General features: G+C 35.4%; 2 protein-coding genes across 2 annotated transcripts in view; one reads left to right on the top strand and one right to left on the bottom strand.

Moving 5' to 3' along the window:
- MCPH1 (microcephalin 1) overlaps positions 1-26,353 on the top strand; it is a 113,159-nt gene that overhangs the window by 41,535 nt on the left and 45,271 nt on the right. The gene's annotated exons all lie outside the window — the stretch shown is intronic.
- ANGPT2 (angiopoietin 2) overlaps positions 1-26,353 on the bottom strand; it is a 45,044-nt gene that overhangs the window by 5,221 nt on the left and 13,470 nt on the right. The window contains exons 2-8 of the mRNA XM_015817173.1: positions 17,649-17,804; positions 13,862-13,983; positions 7,357-7,589; positions 5,498-5,628; positions 2,898-2,999; positions 1,519-1,685; positions 80-210 (exon numbers count right to left, since the gene is read on the bottom strand). Of these exons, the coding sequence (XP_015672659.1) occupies positions 80-210; positions 1,519-1,685; positions 2,898-2,999; positions 5,498-5,628; positions 7,357-7,589; positions 13,862-13,983; positions 17,649-17,804 (1,042 nt within the window). The remainder of the gene's footprint in view (positions 1-79; positions 211-1,518; positions 1,686-2,897; positions 3,000-5,497; positions 5,629-7,356; positions 7,590-13,861; positions 13,984-17,648; positions 17,805-26,353) is intronic.

The following is a 26,353-nucleotide window of genomic DNA, read 5'->3' as shown; positions in this document are numbered from 1 at the left end:
TTACTTTATGGATAGATAAAGTGCCAACAGAAATAGAAAAGTGTGAGAATAGGAAGAGAAGAGAAAATGCCGCTCTTACCTCCTGTTAACATTTGTGAACATTTGCAGATGCATTTGTCGTTGTCTACATCCTTTGTGCTAAACCCATTTCCTGGTTGACTGATGCTGCTTATTTTGCCGGCTGTACCCGTGAGCCCTTTAAGGTTGATTCTGTAGACAAGCAAAATGGGAAACAAATTATTGCAGGCTAAAGTGGTTGCACTGGCTTTTCTGTTGAGAGGAAATATTTTCCAAGAAGTATCCTGTTCCCTTCTCTGGTTAACAATCTACGATTTGCCTTTTGGAGAGTATGCCAGGGACTTTTTGTCAACAGCATATGTTGTTGTGAAAAAAAGATTAATATATTTTCTCCTGAATTGTTGAACTAGCTTTAAAATAGCAACAATAATAACTAGAGGTAGTAAATCTTAATCAGTTGTTTATGGTAATCTGTATCTAAGAAGTATGCACTGTACAGGAAAATACTTTGAAATCTATATGGAAAAATTACTGATAAAGACTTTGATTCTACTTTGTCCCTCTTATACATATTGTATCAATCCTTCATCATTTTGGAATTCATACAGAAGTGAGAGGAGAGGAGAGTTGGTCAAATCAATTTCTTTGATTATTTGTTTGTTTGATTGTTTTTATTACATTTATTTGCTGTCCACCTTGGCATAAGGCAACTTCCAGTGAGGACCACTAAGGTTCACTGTATATGGGGAAAGGGAGAGGGTTGTACATATGAGCACAAGTGGAGTGAAGAGATTAAAGTGGTGGATAAGGAGTAGGGAGATTTGGTTACATTTCAGAAGGAAGTATATTTGCACCTGCATATGTAGAAATTATTGTTAATATTGTAAAGAATTGGGGTAATAAGCTCTTTTGTCTTCGTGAACATAAGCTCTGTTATACAACAGCTATTTCCAGAGGAAGAAGTAGTTAGGTTTCAGTAAAAATGATTTTTAATTTTGCTTCTTAGTCATAAAGCTCATCTAGTGATATCTGGTAGCTATATTCCTGTTTTCAGTCATCTCTTCCTGAGAGTATGTTAATTTAATATGAACATATACAAGAATTGTGGATATAATTATTTTGTGATAAGTGAGATTTGTAGCACACTAACATTATCATAATATTCTAAATCCCTCATTGATACAAATGCAAAAGTAAGTTTCTTAAAATACTTTTCAAAATAGTGATTGCTGGTTGGTATTGTTTGGAAAATTATGCACCAGTGATCAAGGACAAGTAAAATGAAAATTGTCTCCTTCAAGTCTTCTTTAAACAAATAATCATTCCAAGCTCTAAGTAGAAGACTGGTATATGAGATAGGTATGTTTACGCATTTCCCACAAAACAGATCACCCTCAGTCCCACTTCTATGTAACACAAGAATAGCGTGCAAATGGCATTAATGCAATTACTAAGTAATGTCATAGAAGAACAACTGTGCACTCTTCTGTGTTGACTTACCTGTATTTTAATTCTTCATCTGCTAAGGAAAAATGCTCATATAAAGAATATGCCTCATTTCCTTCCCAGTCTTTCAATTGTATTCTCAGAACATATTGCTTCTGGTTGGTTAGCTGAGAAACCAATTCATTTCCTAGCCAGTATTCTCCAGAAGGGTTTCCAAATCCCTGTAATCCAAATTACATATTTAAATGTATTGTTTTATTTCATTTTGAGGTCAGCACTTCACATCTTTAAAAAAGTAATGTCATCTGAATTGTGTCAAACCTTCTGAATTTCTCCATTTTGGAAAGTGAACTTGTTTAAACACAGATTTAGAAATGGGAAAACCAAGTGGAGCCATTTATTTGTTAGCTCTTGAGAAAATTGCCATAAAAAATTGCCATAAAAAAGATCATACATATTTTTAAAAACATAATTGTAAATTAAACATTACTGTGTTAATAGACTATGTACAACAAATGAAATCTATATTTCATTTTACAGCAGAATTGCCTTATGTATTTTTCTCCATTGACAGAAAATAGTATTCAGGTTTTAGTGAAATAAAGTAGTAAGTAGGAAGGAGATGGTCGTGATGATTCTTGGGATTCTTCCGATTTTGTTACTGCAAAGTTTTAAAACTATGTCATCAGATGACATGTTTGAGATAATACCTCTTGAAAAGATTATTAGTAGCTGATAACAATTAGGTGATAGTACTCAAGGGATATCCAATAACAAAGAAAACCCAGGGCATGGGTAGATACAATTCAGCCATGTTTATCTAAGTAGGCAGAAGTAAGGAAAGAAATTAGGCTTTTATTCGGGGTTTTTTTTAAAATAAAAACAGTTTAATAGATATAGCAGTGGAAGAGAGAGAAGAAACACCCAAAATATCAGTGTATGAATCTTTTAGCATGGATGGATCTTCTACAAATCTGAAAGGGGAGTAGTATATGTTGTGTATTGGTACTGTAGTCCTTTATTTACATATTTATAAAACATATACACATATTTGTAAATAAATGCCGGTACTGTTAGCTTTCCTGTGACTGCATTCAAGAAAACCCATTCCAGGGTAAATACTAGAATTTTGAGATGCCCAGCACAGAATATTTGAATACAGTATTTATCTGCATGAAATGCTCTTTATCTTTTACATTCTACCTCAACAGTACAGTCCATAGCCTAAGAAGCAAAAGGCTATAGGTTTAATTTTCTGGCTTCTTCAGTAAAAAAAGTTCTTGGATGTTAATGCTGGAAAAATTTAAAATTACACCTTAATCAGAGTGAGACTATGTCATTTAGCGTACCAAGGAGATATATATTCAGAGTCTAATCAAAAATACTCAAAGGTGTATTCAGAGTTCACTAAGCTTATCAATTGTTCTGCTTACCATTTTATATTCCGCCCATGTTCGGTCAAAATCTACATTGCCATCTAAGCGTCGCTGAATAATTGTCCAGCCTCCTCCTGCTGTCTCCATATCACAATATGTCTGTCAGGACACACAGATATAGAAATCGTTACTCATTTAATTGATTTTTATCCAAGTTAAAGAATTAACAAAACTAGGCCTATTTATGGGAGGCAAAATTTGCTTGCTCATATATATATATATTTACTTCCCATGTGACATAAATATACAGTTCCCATAATCATGTTATACTCTAGTATTATGCCTGGTGCAAAGAAACAGAACTGAGAGTAGAAGTATGGCAATGTACTCCAGCAGTACTTGCATGCAAACAAGCAATCAGCTTTCTCTCTGTGTTCATTTTGAACAGTACTAGGAAACTTTGTGTAAGGGCCTGTAGTATTACGTCTGTTTATATGAGCACATATAATGAAAACATGTTCCTGAAGTGACCGTGAAAGCTGTCTAACTCTCCATCAAACAGATCCTGTATTTTGCTGCCAGTTTTGATTTTCCAAGCACTTCTGTTTTTGTTTCTGAAACCTTTTTGTTGTTGTTGTTGTTCCTTTGGGGGAACCAGGCAAATCTGTAGAATTAAGGTTTCCATAAGAAATATAATGGCATAGAAAATATGCTCTCTTTAGAAATCCATTTCTCGCTTCTGGACTTGGTGCTTGAGGTGAAAAAAATGAAACTTTGATTTTGGGTTTTGTTGATGTGATAGATTTAGTATTAGAGAAATAGCTAGTATATAATTAGGTAAAAGTAAAAAACTGGAGGTTACATGTTATTATTTATTCTGCTGTGCCAAAAAGAGTCAGAAGTCAATGCTTTTCTTTTTCTTTTCCCTTTTCCCCTATACTTTTTACTCTTCCCCTTTTCCTCCTTTGTTTTCCTATTATTTTCATTTTCTTTGTATTTTTGTATTTTATTTTTGATAAACTAATAAAAATTTGTGACCCCCAAAAAAGAAATACATGACTAATTCTAGATATTTAAGGAATTACATTTAATAAGGCTCTTCGTTTAGGGCTGAATTGTTTGATTATTAAAAGGCCTAACTAAGAGTTGAAAAGTGCAAGATAGTCTCCTGTTTTTACACAACATTCACAACTATACCAAACATTGCAGGTGTGCAAAGCTTGTCGCGTCATATCCAAAAAGACTCGAGGCTGTAATTGCTGCCAAACGTGCTTCAAGAAGTGGAAGGTCTGAATATTTATGCCAATGTGATATTTCGGGTTTTTTCTTTTTAATAAATTTATAGACATTTCTAAAATTCTCTTTTTACTTTGTCATTATGCGGTACTGAGCGTAGATTGAGAAGAAAAAATGAGTTTCAACAACTGTAGGATCAGGCTGCAGTATGACAAAAGCGAAGGGGGTCTGAATACTTTCGGAATGCACTGCAAATGTGGTCCATTACATCAGAACTGGGGGGAAATGTCCAATTAGATTTTGAATTGCACCTCTCAACAATAATCCTCCACCCCACAGAGCTAACAGCTTCTGTATCTTGAGGTATTTATGAAAGGCTTGCAGGCCAACCATTTCAAGAACAAACTCATGTTACACCGTTTATTCGTCTTCCTGAGTTTCATACAAAAAGACAAGGTATTTGGCCATTATTTTGTAATGCAAGAAATAGGAAAAGCAAGATGATGTTAACAATATCACAGTAGTATATCTTCAACAAGAAAGCAAGCATGTCAGTTTTGCATTGCGCTTCCTAATGAAAGCTTGCAGGGGGAAGAAAACAAGATTAGCAACGTACATTGTGCTGCAATGTTTATAAGTCCCTGGAGAGGCCAGAGTGTGCATTGACAGGAAAAGATCAAAACATAAACAGCCGAAGTCTGGCAAATAAAAGGCAATTTTGTTTCTCTTGCCCAAAATAAAATGTAAAGCAACATCAATAGCACCGTAAATCCTGGTCTTACAAAAAGGCCATCAATATTTTCCCTAAAAAGGTAATGACAGTAATTCTGGTGTTTCCATGGGCAGAATGAAATCCACTAGGACTGTTTCTGCAGAACTTCAGTTTTCCTGGAGTAGTATGTGGGATTCCAGGCAAGTTGCATCAAAATTAATGAAGGTTAAGCAGTAATAGTGTTTGATGGATTACACTCCTAAGGCTAGGATAATCCATTAAACTGCTGCAAATAAAGAAGGTGATGGCAGTCTAAACACTGTAATCATTCTACTCCGTGTAGTAGGTCTGGGAATAAAAATTGTCCCATCAATCATCCTGCCTAATTGTTGGCCTAACATTGACCTCACTTTGAGACATTATGCTCCTATAGATATTTTAAAAAAACTAATATAAAAACCCAGTCATACTTTGAAATGCATATGGTTGACGTATTCTACTATACGCTATAAATAGTATTACTGATCAGAACTGGACTTAAGATAATACTTTCAATATATTCTGTTAACCTGAAAGTTAAGATTCTCCTTTTTCTAACCTTGAAAACTGAGTGATTAAACTTTTTAATTTATACAACTTATAACTTAAAATATTTCTGATACTGAAAGAGTTTCCCATTCTGATTAACATAACCAAGAGAGTGTAATACCTTTTTTTCTTCTCCTGTGTTAGATATAATTAATGTGTAAATACCACTTGCTGTAAACCCCATCTTGAATGCTTCTGAGCAGTCTTTGAAACTGATCTGTTCTTTTCCAGTGATCAAGGCACTCTTAGATGCTAAAAAGCAAAATGCAAAAACACATTAAGAAAGCTGTTATAAAAATCTCTTAAATTCAGTTGCAATGGACATTTGATCTATATACTATATACTATTTTCTCCACCTGCCCCGTCTCTACCATTTTTCCAGCCTCTTCAATCTGTTTACTGTTTAAGTAAGGTCTATAAATCTAGTTTCCTTACAATACAAGTTTGCTTCCAGTCTTTAATTGTTTTTCCACACTTCTTTGATAGTTAGAACTTAGTCCTCTTGACACTGGCAAATGTTCAGGATATTTTTTCCACATTGCACTTAAGTCAGTATGGTTTGTTTACTTGTTTGTGCGCTACTTAAGAGATAACATCAGCAAAAACATTAGCAGTTTCAGAAGTTCTCAAAGAAACTATTTTTAAACTGTAAGACAAATTGCACAGAATCAACTTCCTTAAACAAAACAAATATCTTATGAATTGATTGTGGAATGCTTATAAAGACAAGCCAGATCCTCAACAATGTGGTAACCGGTGGAAAGTTCTTGTTCAGATTGTCATTTAATCAGATCTACTTTCCTTCAGAATATTTTGTTTTTTTCTGCTCCCCTCTATTCCATCTCCCCTGCCTCAAATCATTTGCCCATCATTCCTTGCCCACCAAACAGAAGTATCCACAAGATGCAGTTTAAAAAAGACAAGACGGTAGCCATGACAATGCAACCAAAGCTCTGCCTGCTTCTTATGCATGTCATATGTATATCATATGTGAAAATCAGACAAACATTGATCACACTTTTCTGTATTGTTGCTACATTCTGAGGATGCTCTGCCACTGATGAAGTTGCTTAGTCCCAGCTGACTATTTTGGATTTCATTTGTTAAGATTTCTGTAATGGATCAGACCTTACAAATGCCATACATCTGCTGATAATTCCCTCCTGTTGAATTCTGGATCCACATTCAGTAACTATATCTATTAGACTTAATTATCTCGTGATTTTGCCAAAAAAATAGCATATCTTTTTGGTGAGGAAATATTTTATTTCAAAGGGGTACTGAAACAGCAAAACATTCACACAAAGCTAGAAAAAAAATCAGCTTTGACTCTTCAAACAATGGTTTTAACTTTGATGCTGGAGAACACAGAGAATTGTATTTGGCAGAATTCAGCCCACCGTGGTTACATTCTCACAGTATTAGAGCTTGTTCTGTCCCTCTGAATGACCCACTGGTTTACTATTTTCCATATTAGTATGGTATGAGGTTTAACACCCACACATAGAAGTGGACTCCCAAGATTTAACATTGGTGCCAAACTCAGGGTGGTTTGGCCACTCTTAATCCTTCCTTTATTCCCAATATGTGGCTAGGGAATAGGTAGGAAATAAAACTTTCTCAAATCAATACAAACGTGATATAATTAGGCTTTATATTAACAAAGAAACTGAGGGTGACTGTGGGAAGGGAGGATTTTGAAGCTGAGGGAAATTGCAGGGAACAGAAAATGCTAACCAAAAGCAATTAAGGAAAATATTTGTAGTTCAGGATTGAAATGAGGGGTTCTTGATGCTTTCTGAGCTTGGTTGTTTTCTTGCAGATGTTTCATTACCCAACCGAGGTAACATCATCAGTGCACTGATGATGTTATCTAGTTTGGATAATGAAATGTCTTCAAAAGCAAATGTCTAGCATTCCAAGAATGGTGTGCGTGTATTCTACATCAGCAGGATAATAGTGACTTGTATTTTACTTACGTTGTGGCGTAGAAATCATAGCAAACAAGTTTTGCACAGTTTCCCTCAGGTCATGTTGCTGCTTTTGCAGGAATGAATTGTTAGCTGTAGCATTGACTAGCTGTTTCTCTAGTTCTTCTATTATGGAGTTCTGTCTAGAAACAAGTGACTGAAGCTTATCTTTCTCTTCTTTCATTGACTGTAGTTGGGATATGTGTTTGCTTTCCATTTCAAGGACCTTTTTTTCCAAATGGCTAGCAAAAAAGAAAAATCATTGAGATTTGATTATTGCAATATTGTTATCCAAATTAAATCAAATACATTATCTGAGCTAGTGGAAGTGTCCATAGTGGTCTAATATATAGTCTGATCAAAAATGACATCCCCATACATAACATCTCTTTATTAGCAGGGACTAAATAACCTCGGATCCTAGTTAGTAAGATTATTTGAATTCATCATCTCTTTGATTTCTGATTCTTTTCTCCTCCCACCAGATAAGAAGTGTTACAACACAGTGATCCCAAGTGCTAAGTATGTTTTATTCTGGAGAAAAATAAAATGCTATGTCCAAATTTATAACCTATGTAAAATAAAGACAATATATATTATTTTATTTAATATGCAGTAAATCTACAACAGTTCTTATTTTGCATAATTTATTCTGTTCTTGATAGATATGAAAAAAGAGTTGGAATATATATTGATTCTAAATCCCTGTTTCTAAAGACTGCTTCATTTGCTACTTTAGAAAAGGAATAGTTAAAGTTTTCAGGACACTGAATTCTGCATTCAATTCCAAATGTTATATTCCTCCAAGACAGGTAAGCTTGTTTAAGTGAGAATGCTTTAGAACAGTGATTCTCAACCTGTGGTCCGCAGACCCCTGGGGGGCGCGCGATGTTTTCACAGGGGGCCATGAAGGCTTGAAGAAATGTTATGATTTAAATCTTAAGTTAAATCTCGGGGGTCTGTGGCCACAAAAGGTATTTAAAGGGGATCCATGGGAAAGAAAAGGTTGAGAGCCACTGCTTTAGAGTACTGACTATACAAGTCCATTAAATATAGCACTGCATTCAGTGACCAAAATGATCTCTTTTAATTCTGCAATTTTAGAGTTGTGATATGTCCTACTTCTGTATACACCACTTTCAGATAACTATAGTTGAGCTTGTGTCAATATTGATACCTATTAAGAATCGTTTCAATGATCTCTGTTTTATCATTATGGGTACCTCTAAAACAGTCATGGGAGGCCACATGCCACATTGATCTCCTTTTTTAGCAATTTACAGAACACTTTGAATCAGTATGATTCAGTTTGATTTTTTTTTTGTTTTTAACCTGCTAGATTGAACACAGTCCAACAGAATTTAAAACCTTCCACCACCATCCAACAGCTGCATCATGCTAAAAATCTGAGCTCTGCCCAGTTATATTATATAAGCCTTCACTGCCTACTATAGCCTTGGTTGCCAAAAATATGCCTACCCAAAAAGGTCCTGTCTCCAGATGCCAAATGGTTATCTCAATCTACCTAGAACACTACCTAGACAATTGCTCTCATAAAATCCAACTGTTAGGGTCGTCAAGCCTTCTAGTCCCAATGAAAAATGTACAAGTTAGTGCCACCTTTGAAATGATTCAAGTTCTGAGTTAGCTATCTAGATATTATTTTGCTCTTCCTTCCAGGAAGTATGGAAACAGATTTTATAGTGTCTGTTCCAAAATATTCTTGTTTTACAAATATTTGTGACTTGTTAATAGGTAGCAAATGACATTTGTTATGATCCAAATCTATTCCTTCCCTTATCCCATTAGATGACGTATAAATAATGAACCCATGTTGATTTTGCTCCTCCAGGAGCAAATCTTGTTTGCATAAAACAAGCCTAGCAGGAACATACACAAATATAGCAAGAGAGTGAAGACAAATGTGAAAACATGCCCTTTCCCCTCAGCGTTAATGTTTACCAGAAGTGAGAAGTTCTTCACGCATCGGAATTTCTACCGAATAATAGTTGAGCTCATTGTAAGTTCAAGCCTACCTTATACTATTCTTAAATATAAGCCTCCATTGTTTTTAATTTTGGAAAGCAGCTTGTTGATCTCCATTATCTTTCCACTAAGATGTCAACAACTCACTATAAAGGCAAGAACTATTCAGCTGAATGAATGTGCTTGCTATCCAATTTAAGAAACAGTAAGGTTGGCTTCTCAACACATGGATCTAGCCAACTGCATAACCAGCCAACAGCAGGTCACATACAAGGTTCACGGTATAAGTGAAGGTCACAATTCTCCAGCTGGTCTAATGTGATCCCAGCTCAGCAAGAAATGTTAATAGTCCTGTTGACTAGCTGCCATTCAAATATCTTGAGTAAATAACAACAGATTCAAAATTGTTTGATGTTGTACACCAAATATTGATCCAGGCAAAAATCAAATATGTCTCATTTGTACTGGATTTAAAAAGAAGCATTCCCCAAGATTGGATTCATTTTTATAACTCAGTGGTTTAAAAATTGTTATGAATCTGGAAGGTTACATATTAAGATAGATGACTTGCTATATCTGGAAGAATGATAAATGGGAGAAGGGATTTCAAATCCCTAATGGGTTAAACTCCATCGAATTTGGATAAGAGTTCATAATGTAGCTGATTGATTGATTGTTTTTAGGGCATTACAGTCAGTACTATCCCCCAGTGACTGCCTGGAATACTCCCTGCAGTTTTCCTGGCAAGTATGGTAGAGTCTCCAACTAGGCTGCAGGGAGGTAGGTGTTAAGAGAGGCCCAAGTTTGGAGTCGTTGTCCTGCAGGAAGTGGCACAGGCCTGACCTCCCTCAGAATCCCTGAAGCCTTATCTTGCCATTTGCAACAGAATGCAGTCAATCTGGTGAGATTCTTGTAACGTGCTGGACCATGTCCACTATGGACATAAAACTCCTGTTGAGACTCTCCATGAGTGGTTCTATTTGTTTTCGCCAGGTTGCCTGCTTCCTAGAACTGAAAGAGAATGACTGGCTCAAGGTCACCCAGCTGGCTTTGGGCCAAAAGCAGAACTAGACCTCATGCCAACTGGTTTCTAGCCTGATGCCTTCATCACTATACCAGATGATTCTTTAAAAGGCTACAGTGGAAAACATTCAACCTTGAATTCTTAGTTACTGAGTTACTTTTAGACTATAACTCCCATTATTGCTGCCTTCTGGTCTTGTGGTTGAGAATCTGGTGTTGTTCAATATCGGGATCTAAAAACAGGAAAGGCAACTGTAAAGGAATTCATGAAAAAGAGATGGAGCTATTTGGTCTCAGGAAGCAACTCCTTGCATCTCAAAAAATATTATTACTGTTATTGCGATGTTGTTGCAATGTTGTGATGGTGATGATGATGATTGGACATACAGTCAACCATATGTTTAGATTGGATTTGGTCTTTTTGTCCACCCACCTATCAAGTCCTTCCCAAGGACCAGAGATAAAATCAGATGATGTTCGTTGATGGTATTAAAGGTATCTTTGCTGATTGTAAGCTGTTCCAAGTAAACCTGCCTTTTGCAATTGACTGGTGGTTATTTGTCAGTGCTGGTGGTGTTCAAATGGCATTCCAGATGTTTTGCAATTATACACAAGGCACCTATCATTATTGGTGCTTTCTTTTGCAACAGTTGTTCTACTTCTGTTTGCAAGTATTTCTATTTTGTGATTTTTCTCCAGTTCTTTCTATTCTGCTCTCTCCAGGTACTGTATTGCAATGTCTACTATCCAGAGTTTTCCTTTTCCTTATCGACACTTGTGGGTGTTGTGTGGCACTTGTGGGTGTTGTGAATTCTAAAGTCTGAGAGCAGTTTAACTTCTTTATTTTCTATTACTTTGTCCGTTTTATTTATATAACAAGAAAATGTATATGGACATCCAATAACTCACAGTGACTTCAGGCAGTTTATTGAAGTAAAATCCCCACCAGTTCTTGCTTGCAGGCAAATAGTATTTCTTGCAGATCTTCCAAGGCACCATTGTTGCTACTTCTCATGCCTTTGTTTGTAGTCAGTCTGTACAATCTTCTTGCAGCAGCTAAGTAGGTGGTCCATTATTTCTGTTTCTTCAGCTTCTTTGCAGATACTGCATTTACTGTCTATAGCTGTCTTCTCAATTCTAACTTTATGCATTTGTCCTTAAGGCTTGGTCTCACGCAGCCAGGGTTAGCTCCTCTGTCTCTTTCTTCAATTTCCCTGCTCTTAGCCATTGCCACGTCTTGTTATCTGCTTTGCCTGCTAATTATTTTATGTACTGGCCATGTACTTTACCTTGCCATGCCTCTTTTCTATCCTTCATTTGTTCTTTCTTATACTCCAGTTTAATCTCTTCTGTATTCAGTAAGCCATACTGGTATACTAACTTCAGGGCATCTTCATTGTACTTCCGATATTCTTCCAGTGCCCTTTTTTCTTCTTTAATTGTCCAGTGTATTTGTAACATTCCATATCCACCTATGCTCCTTGGTAAATATACCCTGTCAACATAGCTGTGTGAATGAAGGGCATGATTCATTGTCATTATTTTTCTGGTCTTTCTATTCAGGATTTCAGCTCCATTCCACCATTCAAGCCATATATCTAATAACTGGAATTGCCAGGTTTTAATTGACTTTACGGTATTTCCAACACTGACTTTGGTCTTTAAGATCATCTTCACTCTTTTGATATATTCACTACAAATCTTATTTTCATTGTGCTTGATGTTGTTAGCTTGAAGGATGCCCAAGTATTCTTCATCCAGACTCTTGATGTTATTTCTATAAGACATCTTGGTTCCTTCGGTTTCTTATTCAACTGCAATAGGAGATTCTGCCTATAGTGTGCAATTCAAGCTTCGTATCTGTTGATCTTCTTAGCTGTAATTGTTATTTGGGTTTTATTATTTCCAGTGTTTCCTTAATCTTCCTTGTTTCTGGTGATATTTCTTGATCAGATATTTTTTGGTCTTGTTCTTCAGCTTCTTTTCTTTCATGTTCTAGCTCGTTGCATCTGATCATAGCATGCTGATCTTATTTTCCAGCCTGACCTTCCATTTTGGTGGTGCACTCTTTGCCTTTTTTTGTTCTTTGTTGGTTTGTCTGTACAGTCCGAGCTACTTTTGGCAAGGCTTCATTTTATTTGCCCTAGGTAGACCTTTGCAGTTCTTCCAGTTCTGCTTTTGTGAATACTTTATTTTGTTTTATAAATTGACGTTAATCTGCTAGCCTCTGTCCTGTTATTTCTGACTCTGGATGTTTTTCTTTCCAGAACTGGTGCTTTTTTTTCAGATATCCTCTTCTTGTTGATTTGTAATAGTAGATCGCTATTTTGTTTTGTTTTGTTTTCAGTCTTTGTATATTTGCGATAGGTAAGCACCTTTTCTTCCATAGCCCTGCAACTGCTGGCCCTAGTTGCTCAGCCAACAGTCCTCAGTCCTATAGCCCATTTTTCACCAGATATCTAAGAATTGCAGCACTTTAGTGGGGGTTCTTGTTAATCCGGGCAATGACCAATCTGTTATAGGTTTGTATAAATTATGTTTTACCATCTTTATGGGAGAGACATTCTTCATTCAGCTCCTTTGAAGAGCTCTATCCAATAGGCATAGTTCTGTTCCTCAGAGCACACAAGCCCCACAACCATGTCAAGATAGTGCCTCACTGAAGGAGGTTTTACTATTATTCTTTTCTAAGATAACAAAGAAATCACTCTGCTAATTTCACAGAGCTGGGGGAAAATCTCCCGTAGTACAGGTAATCTTCAACTTACGACCACAGTTGAGCCCAAAATTTCAGTTGCTAAACGAGGTACTTGTTAAATGAATTTTGCCCCATCGTACATTTTTTTTGTTACAGTTGTTAAGCAAATCACTGCAGTTGTTAAGTGAATTGTGCAATCATTAAGCGAATCTGACTTCCCCCATTGACTTTGCTTGTCACAAGCCTGCTGGGAAGATTACAAATGATGATCACATAACCTCGGTACAAGGCAACTGTCATAAATACATGCCAATTGCCCGAATTTTGATCATGTGACTGTGGGGATGCTGCAACAGTAAAAAGTGTGAAAAGCAATACTGTAAGTCATTTTTTTCAGTGCCATTATTACTCTGGTCACCAAATGAATGGTTATAAGTCAACAACATAAGTGAAAATATGTTGTAAAATAAGTTGAAATTCATGTATCCTTATTATTACACTGTTTAAGCAATCATGAAAAACCCTAGGGATATGTGAATTGTTTTCCCTAGAATAGTTTGCTTGGTAATAAAGAAAAAGTCCCTCAGGTTTTGGCATTGATGCAAATTCAGTGATTACAAATAATATTTTTTTTTAATCATCAATTCTAGCTTTTGCCAATTTTGCCTGTTTATGCATTGACCAAAGACATTTTTGTATTTTATTGCATTTTCTTTTTGAAAGTTTGTTAGAGGATACTATAACTATACTATAGGAAAAAAGATAATTGATTTCTATATTCACGAGTCAATAATAAAAAACTGTTACCTGTTTTTTTCTTGCAGTTTACCTATCTCATTGGTCTGATCTGAAATCTGCATTTCTAGTTTGTTAGTTGAGATAGAATGGGCCAGCAGTTGAAGCTCCAGTCGTGTTGTCTGATTTAACACCTACATTTGGAGGAGGGAAAAAATGAAGCATATCTGATCAGTTGAAATAAATTACCATCAATGTTGTAAAAATATTATAATCCCAATGTATCTAAATTAGCAGAAAATAAACACTTTCTGAAACGTGTGTTGTTATACAATCATAAAGCCACATGGACTTTATACCTGTAATAATTTTTGTTCTAGGAAGGGTCTCTTATACAAACAAAAGCATCTGTAGAAGTGACAATAAGATAATTCTGATGCGAATTAATTTTTTGGGTAACCTAAGGTAATTTGACCTTAAATTACCTTCAAGGTCAAGCAATGTGATGCTTTTTAGATATTTTTCACTGTTTCTGCATTCTACAAGTGCCAGTCAGCATCATCCATGATCAGTGATTTTGGCAGTAGCAGTCTCAAACATCTAGAAGGCATCAAGGTGCCTTTTCATGGTAGAGAGGAGGTCAAATCCCCATTCAATCAGACAGCACACTGAGTGATTTGGGGCTAATCTTTAACCTTTCTATTCAGCCTGCCTCACTGGAGACAAAATGAATGGAAACCCTTCCATGTAGTATCTTACATTGAAAGGTGAGGAAAAAATGGCACATAAAAGCAACAACCATAACCATATGATTGTGTTGCAGAAATAATACTATTTCTGAGTTGATTGTGAAGTAGGAGAGTAGAGTAGAACAGAACAGAATGCTTTTGTAGTTTCTTTTCAGTCGTTTCTGTGATTGATTAAGATGAGTTCCAAATTATGGATTGAGACAAAGCACTTGCCCAAATTGTAGCTGAACTCAGCTTTGCTTGTGACTTTCTGTCAATAAAAGGTCGGTGCTATTCTGATGATAATGTCTCCTCTACAGAATGATTCTTATTTTAAATGCTTTAAAGGAGATAAATGTTTTAAATGAGATAAAAAGAAGGGAAAGTTGGGAATCAGCAGTTGAAATTGAACCCATCTACTTCATCAAATACTTCATCATTCAAGTCATTCCTCTTTATTATTTAAAAACAGTACTGGAAATGTCTTTTTTCTATGTAATCAGGGAGAATTTTTATGGGTGTATGTAGTGAGGATCCATGTTCCTTTTTGCCAAAATGACACCATGGTTTCGGTTTTAATACGCTACTTTAATGATTGCTTTTTACACCTTTTTTAAGTCTCAAGAATGACATCTGTTTTTAAGAATGAGGAAACAGAACTGTCATGTGGAGCTTTGTTTTCCGTTCTATTCTGCTACATGTTTCGTAAGTCGTTATTGTGTTTTTCACTGTGTATTTTTTTAAGTTTTAATTCATCAAGATCTGGCTTCAGTTGGCAGGATGAATTTATTACTCACATCCTTCATGTTGAACAATCATTCAGGACATGATTTCACAGTTAAGTGTATTTCCAAATTGTTGGCAACGCTTTACTAATTTATTTATTTTAAAGATTCTTAGGGTTGCCTGTTCTGGTATCAGATTTTGGATGTTATATGGCATAAGGCAAATATAAGGGGAAAAATAGTCTAAACCTTTAATGTAAAGCCTTACAAATAAAGTTAGTAAATCATGTGATGTACTGAATTGATAGGTAGTATACTATCTGGCAGTCATCTCTGGTGAGGGCATTTCATAAAGTATGAAAATCTCTCCAATGAAAGGAAGAGCATCTTCTTTGCAAAATGTCCACTGAGAGATTTTAAAGGATGAGCAGATTGATATGGAGGCTCATTTTTTTTAAAGGTGTTATACCAAGCCAAGATATTGGAGGCAATAATTTTTCAAGTATTTGTGGCCCAGGTTATTTTAGGAAGAATCAATAGCCCACATTGTGCTTAGAAGGAAACACAACTAATGAAACACTTTAAAAATTGGTCTTTATTTATTGAAGTTTCTGAACTATCTTTAAAATTAGTCATGTCAGAAGGATAGTGAAGTAACTTATAAAATCACTCCAATGCAGCCAATTTTTTATCACTAGAGCTTTGCCTTTTGAATTGAGATTCTGGGAATTTTATTTTTTTAACAAACAAGTTTTGCAGCTGAACAGGTTTGAAGACTCCTGGTTAGTTAACCAATTTACTATCTTTATTAAATCCTGTTCAGAATTGATTTAGTTAATGTGAATCTTCTGTTTTCATGGAGAAATTGGTCTGTAAAAGGACCTTTGAAAAACATTTGAAAAACTCATCTGTAGTTTAAATTATATTTTTTGTCATTTCCTTTGGCATCATGTTTAGAATGTTTTGTGTTTTATGCTTTGTAAATTACACAACAGCATTCCAAAGTTTTGTTCTTTTAAAACAGTCAGCAAAACAGTTTGGTTCACTATTCAACATAAATGTTTCAGAAACAGTTGTAGCTGGATACAAATACTTTGCAAACGTTTTTCATTTATTGTGAGGTATGTAAGAAGTTTCAAATGAATTTATTATTTCAAGAATTCTATATTGTTTATTCTGTAAATGCAATCATTTGTGGTTATTCCATAATAACCACAGTTTTGGATGAAATTTGACTTGAGATCTCTAATGAAGGGATACAAAGAGGCAGAGAAAGAATGAGTTTGAGTATGGGAATTTAAAGGAACCACAATTGATTTGGGACTTGGACATCAACTTGAAAAAATGTGACCATTTATTTTTCCTTGGCACTTCCTGTTATTCCCTAACCTTTCTCCCACTCAGTTTAGTCTTTTCATTTATCCTTCAGTTAAGTTATAGCCGTTGAAATATTAATGCTGATTCAATTTCCTCACAGATTATGTCTTACATAAGGGCACACACTTTGGGCCCCTCTAAGATCTGCTTCAGCTCTGTTTGATGGGCTGTAGCAGATTAAAAAAAAAATCTGGATTTGGATCTGGGTTTACGTCAATTTCTCTTTGGTTTCTGTTTCTGTTTCTATTCCTTTCTATGTTAAGAAAAATGAGAATCAAACCTAAGGAAACATTTTCAAAAGTTCTCTATAAACAGAAAGACTTATTTTCCAGGGCTAAAATCTCAAAAACTGTACTGGTGTTAAGAATGGACTATAGTCATCTTCCAATAATGTACAATGCCTTTATTAGACATTGCTCGACATTAAGTCAGGTCCTTCTTGCTCACTCCCAGTTTTCTTTGCTCATAATCCAGTCACTGCTAATGCAGCTATCAAAGACAACCCCTAATTTTCCAAGGCCCATACACTGCCCAAGTCTTTCTCATATAAGATTCTTTTCTCTGTCCAACTCAGTTGCAAATAGATCAAGGCAAGATATTTCAGGGTATATTCATATGAACTCAGTTGAAGCTGTTCTCTCATAAGGGAATGAGTGATTTTAGAAAGAAGAACATTTGTATTGAGTTTAGGAATATAGTATTAGTATAGTATTACATTCTATATGTATATAGAATTAGATGGAAAGAAAAAAACATGGTTATCCATGCATCCAGCAGATGCTCAGTCTAATATTTCCAGTGCTGGAATATATACAGTTCAGAACAAGAAGAGAGGTGGTCATTTTCCTCACAGAGGCATTTTGAATGATAATTTAATTACAGTCTTCTCAAATACATTAGTTTTATTTTTCAAGGTTGAGCATGTTCGTTTTTATTAGCCAAATGTTTCTCATGAAACTGCAGATTAAATGCTTTTTCAGGGCAAAAATATTACTCTGGCTGGCAAAACATAGTGCTCTTGTTACTTACATGTGCTTCGACATCTGTTAATTTGCGGGTCTGTTCTGCTGTTTGATTTAATAGGTTTGTGCCTAATTCAATCATCACTGCCGTCTGATTCTGAACTGCATTCTGCTGAATCTCAACCATTTCTTTTTTCATATTATCTTGGATATAATTCTCAATCTGCATACAGAAGAAAGAGAAGATTTGTTACCTTAAAGTTCAGACACTGTTTTGTCTTATTTTGTTTTTGTTTAGATTTTGTTTAACAGGTAAGACCAAATGGGGAAGTCTGTTCTAAGCCACACAGACTGACTTTCATCCTTAGTCTTCCTGAGCTAAATCCAGTACATCTTGTTTTCCAGTAGTCAATATAAAAAAGAGAGAGGAGATAAAATTAAAATAAAATACTGTTGGCTCCAATGTAATACAGACTATTGAACATTAATTATTATTCTTGATCTTCTTTTCAGCAAACTCTTTATCATTTCTTGCTTAAAAAAATTGCAGACAGATTGCCTAAAGAAATTAAAGTAGATGATGAAGAGAATTTAGTTATAAAGTATGATGTGACTAAATATTATGATACAAGTGTGTCCCTTTTTTGTCCATGTAATGTTGAAGAGTATATGATTCTAGGTCTCTCTGGATATCCTATTACACATAAGAACCTTGGAAAGTTGAGTGATTATTCAAACTTAGCTACACGGATGCTTCCCACTATTGTCACCTCTGGTGGCATTGGATCATTGCACACTTTGTTTAAGATGAGAGTAGTTTAGACAAATGCTCAACAATTTAGTCATCTTCCTGAATCAAAAGTTCAAATATGTAAGAATATCTCAAACCCATGTTGCTGAGATTAGACATGACGTCTGGTATGTGATTTGTACATTGTTACTCAACTTTCGGACAAATAAAACATAAAAAGAGTGTGAAACAATATCTTTCTTCTTCAAGGAATGCCAAAATAACAACTGTTTCAAAATTATCTTGGGTCACGTTCTCATAAGTGTTTCAGCATGTGTGGCCAACATCATATTCCAAGATTTAATGTTTTTTTAAAGGTGCTGTTTATATTAAAAATTTCTTGGTGGGGTATTTTTTCATAGATCAAAAATTCTTTGAAAACTAATTTTCTCACAGTCAATTTTTCTTATTTCTAATACAGGCCTTAAAACTTTTTTGCCCTCAGTCAGCATTTCAATTGCTGGATGTCTTGTCACCTTTCATCATTAAATTCGTTTCAACTAAAAAAAATAAGTTAAAATCTAATTTGTAATAGGAAATAATTGTTGAATATTTGTGGATTATGTCCGTTCCTTTTTCCTTCCCATACAATATTCAATTCATACTATTTTAAATTCTTTCAATATGAAACATTCCCTAGTTTTATTTCCTCAAATCAGCCTTCCTAACTTAATGCCCTCCAGATATGTTAAGTCTCTAACCTCAATAATTCTCAATGAAGATTCTCAGTCATCCAGATAGAGTTATCTGGAAGTTAAGTCAACTCAACTTCCAGATTCAATTATTCTCAAAATTGAGAATTGTATATATTCCAGATAATAGCACATATATATTTTTATTTGATCAATATACAGAGTATTTTTCTTTTAACATTCTTATGAGGCAAATTTATTTCTATTTATATCTTATCTTCTGGAACCTCAAAATTGCATATCGCCTATTTCCTCTTCCCCTCCCCCCATAAGAACTCTGCGGGTTGGTTTGGCGTGTGAATGAATGATTGATAGGCCCAAATTTATATTATGAGCTTCAGTATCTGAGTCTGAATTTTCCTCATCCTAGCCCAAAACCTAATGGCTTTAAGGGGCTGGGAATTTTTTTGCATTGTTAAAACCAAGACCCTAGCTAATTAATGTTACCTAGAATCTGCTTGAAGAAATTCAGCATTAATTCCATTGCTTGCTATGACTTACTTTCATCACTATTGAAGATTCATCAAATCTTCCTTTGGACTTTGCCTGACAAAATAGATTCTGAACTGACTGCTTCTCTTTGGAAGAATATTAGTGGGACATTCATTCTTTATTTGAGGCAGGAGTGAACAGTGTGTAGTCTATGGCCGATAGATTAGGCCCACAACTATCACACCAATGACAGTTAATGACAGATGCCAATAGTATGCAATACATTTTTTCTAATTTAAAAGGTATCCACTAAGCTTAAAACATCTGCTCTGTTTTTATGTTAACCACCAACCCCAACCTGCTTCTCCCAAGCTTAACATCTTATCCCCTATCCCCCTTACAATAACATCTTCCTGCCTTCTCATTTTCAAAGGTTTTATGCATATATGTATGTATGTATGTATGTATGTATGTATGTTTGTAAAATGTAGCTCTGACTCAGGAAAGTGTTCTCTGCCTATGCTTTAAATGTTGTGGGAAAAGAGGGCATATAATTAGTAAAGATATAAAAATAAACTTTTTACTTAGATACAATACCATTCCTTGAGCACTAGTCTCAATGACATTATCCAACATTTGAAAAGGAAGGATTTGCAAGTTCCTCTTTAAAATAAGATTGTTCCTGAATCTTATGTACATCTATTTCACAGGGGGGAAAAACCAAATGCTAGACTAACAAATTGGCTGTACTTTCCCAGATATTTTTACTTATTCTTCATCTATGTGATTTATAATTCCACTTCAGGGCAAAATAACTAAACCTTCTCCTTAACAAGACTTAGTGTTCCTTTTATTAATGTCGCCAGGCATTTTTGTTCTTGGCAGTAATAACGATATATGGAAGTCTCAATTTTTGCCTGCTAAATGCTACCCTTTATGAAGAACATATGTAAATGTTACAATACATGATGCAGATCATTTTGAAGAAGAAATATCTAGCTAGAACATTAATAAATAGTAACACCGAAAATAGGTTGTGGCCTGAAGGCAATGAACTAGAGAAAATCCAAAGAGTTTGAAATTGGACAGCTTGCATTTTCTTTGAACAGTAGATCTCCTGCTGTCATACGGTTTTTCAAAGTCATGTTTGAAATTTCACTCCTTCACACGAAATCAGTTGTTCAATCTCCAGCCCAGGGCCAAAACTAAGAAATCTACTTTGAAGAATTAGGGTTCCTGTTTGTCTTGGATAGCAAATTTGGAAAGGTGTGTACGTGTATTCAAACAACATGTGTGTGCTTTTCCATAGAGATTATATGGACACTGAATGAATATAGAAAATATAAACCTCAATATATAATTAGAAATGGGGAGATAATGCTAAAAGGAAAAGAAACATAGAAACATTGAAAATTGATGGCAGAAAAAGACCTAGTGATCCATCAAGTCTGCCCTTTGAGTTTTTGTTTGTTTTTGTTTTATTGTTGTTATTGTTGTTGTTATTACATTTTTGTTGGATGATAAACATGTGTTTATCCTAAGCATGTTTAAACTCAGCATTTGCTAATTGTCAATGTGCTTGACTAAAATTTCTTTTAGATTAGTAATAGTAGAGAGTTGTGTAACTTCATCAAATGTAAACTTGTCCAGGTGAAAAATAAATACAGATAGTCCCTGCTTAATAGCATTAATTGGGACCGTTCAATGAAGTGGTCTTTAAGTGAAACATCACATGGCAATGTGACTTACAATAGCAGTTCCAGCAGTTGTGATCATTAAGCAAATCACCATGGGTGTTAAGCAAAATGTCACATGACTGCGACTTGTGACCCATAGCTTCTCCATTGACTACTTGTCAGAAGCAAACTGAGAAAGTGGCGAATGGCAATCACATGGCCATGGGATGCTACTATCATCATAAATGCATGATAGTTACCAAGCAAGCATGATCATGGGACCAAAGAGCTACTGCAATGGTCATAAGTGGGAGGATTGGTCATAAGTCACTTTTTTCCAGAACTTCAAACATTTGCTAAATGAATGGTTGTTAAAGCAAGGACTACCTATAAATGCAAACTCTAGATGCAATGAAATGTTCACTTTGAATGGCCACTGCTGATAGTGACAACATGATCGGGCCTCTTAGTGGATTTGTTACTGGATTTGTGTGAATCAATATGTAATTTTTAAGCCTGGGTATATATTACAAACTATTTTCATTATTATATTGTGTTTTGTCAATTTGAGCCCTCTCTGTCATAATATGGACAGTGATATAAATTATTTATATAAATTTATATAAATTATAAATTATACATATACCTGCTTCAGAAGTCTTAGGAACCTTAAAATATCTTCTATATGCCAAAAGAGGCTGTGGTTGTCACAGCAGAATTAGAGGGATATTTCTTTGGATGAAGGCTTTTTTTATCAGAAATACTTAACAATCAGAGCAGTTTTCATGGCAAAAACTTTGGATTGCCCCTAGTACCTTGCCAATCAGGTTTATCAAAGAAAAAACTTTTTTAACAAGAATTGGAACATGTGTCTTGGTCTCTCCTTGGATATACTTTTACAGCACTTTAACAAAGGTCGTAGCAAAAATATGAATGTGTTCTATAGATTATTGTGACGAGTTGTAAATTGTGAGAGTGTGCTAGAGCAATAGGTTTGGTACAGCAAGCTGAGCATGAATTTACTGGATATAAACAAGTTGCCTGGCTTATAAAATCTTGATTTAGAAAATAGGAATGTAAAAAAAATGTTTTGTCACTGATTTACAATCCCTTAAGGTTTTGATCTGTTTTCATTTTTGTAAAAGAAAACATAATACCAATATAAGCTCATTTTCTGCTACTTTCTTTTTTTCTCATGCAAAGCTGGGTGTTAGGTGCCCGATAGATAACAAAAAAGTTAACTACAAAAAGTTAAAAATCTCAGCCTGGGAATTACATTTTTAAACAAGATTGTGCATCTATGGTATCATGGCAAGACTTATTTCAGAGTAAGAATGGCTATGAATAGTTAGTCTGCTAAAATGGCATATATTTCTCAGAAATAATCATGTTAAAAGGAATTGTACCATTTTTTTCAGATGATTCTCTTCAACTACAACTGTCTAGCCCCAAACCCGATGGATGCTCGCAGTTTAGCTCTTCTGTGAACATATCATAATCTCCCATGCATCTAAATTTGGTTGTCCTTCCCCTCTTTTTTTAGCTTTCATTTGCTAAATTATTTGTTGGTCATGGTGTTCCTAGCAGAGCCAGTGAACTATTTGGAACTTGTTCTGACATTGGGATGTTTGGCTGTTTGTACTAATAGCCTATAATTAATGCACTTTAAATATGGACACTTGTATAATTTAGTAGTTTTATGAATTGGTGCTGCTCCCTATATTCTCACAAAAACCATATGTGATTGTGGTACAAAAGAGAACAAAAGATTTTTCATATTCAAGTTATGATTTTTACAAATAGCCGATAACAAATGGAGGCCCTTGGCATTTGCCACACTCCCCCTAACAAATAGAGACTTCCTACTCCCCAAGAAATGTTTTTATTGGACTCAGCTATCCCACAAATGAGAAAGCCTGAGAGTTCCCACATTTCCAGCCTGGTGTCGATCACGTCTTCAAGTCAGGATATACAAACTCTGAACAGGATTATATTATCATGGTAAAGTTGTCAGTAAGCTGTCATTAATATTTGCAATCCCTTCTAGCTAGATTTTGAAACTTATTGGTCTTCTTTCAATGTTTGCTTTACTTTTTTTTAATCTTTTTTATATATATATATATATATAAATGCAAATCCCAGAGAGAGAAGCTGTAAATGTAAACATATGCAGCAGAATCGGAAGTCAAAATTAGGAAAGTTTACAGAATGGAGAGCTTTTACCATACTCCTTTTCCCATTTTCCCTGATTTGTCCCTACCCATACCCTCTCTCATGCTTTTTGATTTGTGAGCCTGTTCCTTGGTCTCACTCCAGAAGTAGCATGACTGTTTTCCACATGCCCTCTTGTCCAGTTAAAAACTGGAATAGTCATCTTACAACTGACAAGATTAAGTGCAACATTCCCAATGCCCTATCAGGTAGAGCAATTAATGTGTTGGATTAGGAATAGGAAAATCTACAGTCAAATCCCCAGTTACCTGCAAAGTCTCTGAGTGACCTGATCTCTCAGCCTAATTTACCTTCTAAGATTCTTACGGACCAGTAGCAAATTCTTAGTTTGCACGTAACAGTTTGTTCCTCTATACTACTGTTAACTTTCCAAAGGAAAATCTATGATCTGGACTCCTTTTGTAGGCTTCTAATATCAAAGACAGTGTGGGAATTAGCAGCACTGCCCTTGAAAATGTAAAAAGAGGACTGGAAGGTGTTGCCACCCTGAATAAATTCACATGGGCAACAAGTCTTTCTAAAAACCAGAGGCTTAGTATGCAACCTGCCTTAAAGAAATGTATTGGCTAGAGAAGTTTCAAGATGAGATATGAAAAGTGAATCAGCTTCTGTTGTGAGGGATTGACAAAAAAAAGAGAAGACAGGGAAAAACTGTGTCAGATGCCCATAGCTTTAGATCATGACTATTTCTGTCCTTCTCGCTTGTTCTGTGGCACTAATTCCAGCATGTCTGCACTATTATGACAGATGTAATATATCAACTACTTTATCTCAACTTTTCCTAGGGATTCAAAAGTTCTTGCTTCAGTATTTCTGAGTTACCTGCTTGAAAGGGAAACTCCACATTTTAGAAATAACTTTTCTAGCTACAGCTGCAACAAACAAAAATTTGCTATGAAAAAAGAGGTTCAGGTGCCACATATTATATCACAATAATAATTACCCTCAGTATATTTTCTTGACATCTTCAACATATCCTCTTGATTATTTTCTAATCACTGAAGATCAATATGGATTTCTAAATTATGAAAGGTCCACATTTGATTCCAGTCATAAGGAGAAGTTTGTGATAGTCCCTTTAGCTATGCTGTTTCAGAGCAGGACACATACTGAGTTAAAATTAATTTAAGCCAGGAAGCAGAATTTGTGAACTTCATTGTGCCTTACATTATTTTTTCCAGTAATTGAACACTGGATAAAAAAAAAAATCATAACATTCAATGCAACATACAATAATTACAAAATTCAACGGTACTCATGAAAATTCTCTTCTATATAAAACTAACTTTCAAAGGATTATACATTCAAACCACTTTGATTAGGAAAGCTAATAGTATTTTTCCCACTTTTGCTTTATGCTCTTTGAATGTTAGAATTTGTTCCCGTCTACAACTTCTTTTAAAACATGATTCCAGTAAAAAGGATTTAAATATTTTGAATATGCAGGAAAATGAAAAGACATTATACCAAGTACATAATTAGAGTCTGGAAAAGAGTCAAAAGTGGTTTGCAGCCTTTTATATTTCAGGCAGGAAGTCCCCGTAGATTTCTGTTGTTTGTCAAGAAAAAACAATCCCCTTGAGAATGCAGATGGGAATGCTTGGGAAGCCTACAGTATTAGTTTTAAATACAGCCTGCTGTGCGCAGCTCTGTCGTTTCAGACCTCCAGTAAGCTTGCTTCTCTTATCTCTTTTTCCTGTCAACAATTCTTTTTTTTTAAAGGTGAAAGTGGTTAAATGATGCCCACCTAGGCTGAGAGAGATTAGAAAATGGTCAGAACAAGAAGCCTAGCACATAAATCCTCCTGAAAGTAGAGGTGGGAACCAATATTGCAGGATAAGAAATCACATTTAATGAAAACCATTTGTGTGCACAATGAAAAGGAAAGTCAAACATAGCAACATATTTCTCATTGGCTTTTTAAATATTAGCTTGGTTTTCCTGGTTCTAGATAATTGGTACAACTCTATCCTGGAACTTATTGATAAAGATACTGGATGAATGCAAAATCATTAGACTTTGTAATGCTATTGGCAATATTTGCCTAAATCAGAAAATGATGGTTGCACTCAAATCAATTCTCCTCAGTGTAGATCAAAAACTACCATCAGAGTTTCTTAAGCTTGTATAGTTGGAGATATGTCTGTTTGTTCTGTTTATACTTGTCTTTCAACACAGTCACTTTCAACAAGTGCCACTGGGCAGTTTACAATCAAAATGCAATAAATGTCAGGGTATAAAACTGTTAAAGGTCTTAAAGATCTTTAAAGATAAGTGTATTCCCTAAAAGATGCTAGACAATTAAATAAGAATTGTTGTTGTTAATTGCGAAGTCGTGTCTGACCCATCGCGACCCCATGGACAACGTTCCTCCAGGTCTTCCTGTCCTCTACCATCTTCTGGAGTCCATTTAAGCTCACGCCTACTGCTTCAGTGACTCCATCCAGCCACCTCATTCTCTGTCGTCCCCTTCTTCTATTGCCCTCAATCTTTCCCAGCATTAGGCCCTTCTCCAGTGAGTCTTTCCTTCTCATTAGGTGGCCAAAGTATTTGAGTTTCAACTTCAGGATCTGGCCTTCTAAAGAGCAGTCGGGGTTGATTTCTTCTAGGACTGACCGGTTTGAACGCCTTGCAGTCCAAGGGACTCACAGGAGTCTTCTCCAGCACCATAATTCAAAGGCCTCAATTCTTTGTCGCTCAGCCTTTCTTATGGTCCAACTTTCACTTCCATACATTGCAACTGGGAAAACTATGGCCTTGACTATACGCACTTTTGTTGGCAGGGTGATGTCTCTGCTTTTTAGTATGCTGTCTAGATTTGCCATAGCTTTCCTCCCCAGGAGCAAGCGTCTTTTAATTTCTTGGCTGCAGTCCCCATCTGAGGTGATCTTGGAGCCCAGGAAAATAAAATCTGTCACTACCTCCATTTCTTCCCCATCTATTTGCCAGG

This window comes from Protobothrops mucrosquamatus, unplaced genomic scaffold (assembly GCF_001527695.2).
Source record: "Protobothrops mucrosquamatus isolate PMUCROS unplaced genomic scaffold, P.Mucros_1.0 scaffold557, whole genome shotgun sequence".
Lineage (NCBI taxonomy): Eukaryota > Metazoa > Chordata > Lepidosauria > Squamata > Viperidae > Protobothrops > Protobothrops mucrosquamatus.
The sequence above is the reverse complement of the archived record's forward strand: the minus strand, read 5'-3'. Positions and strand labels throughout refer to the sequence as shown.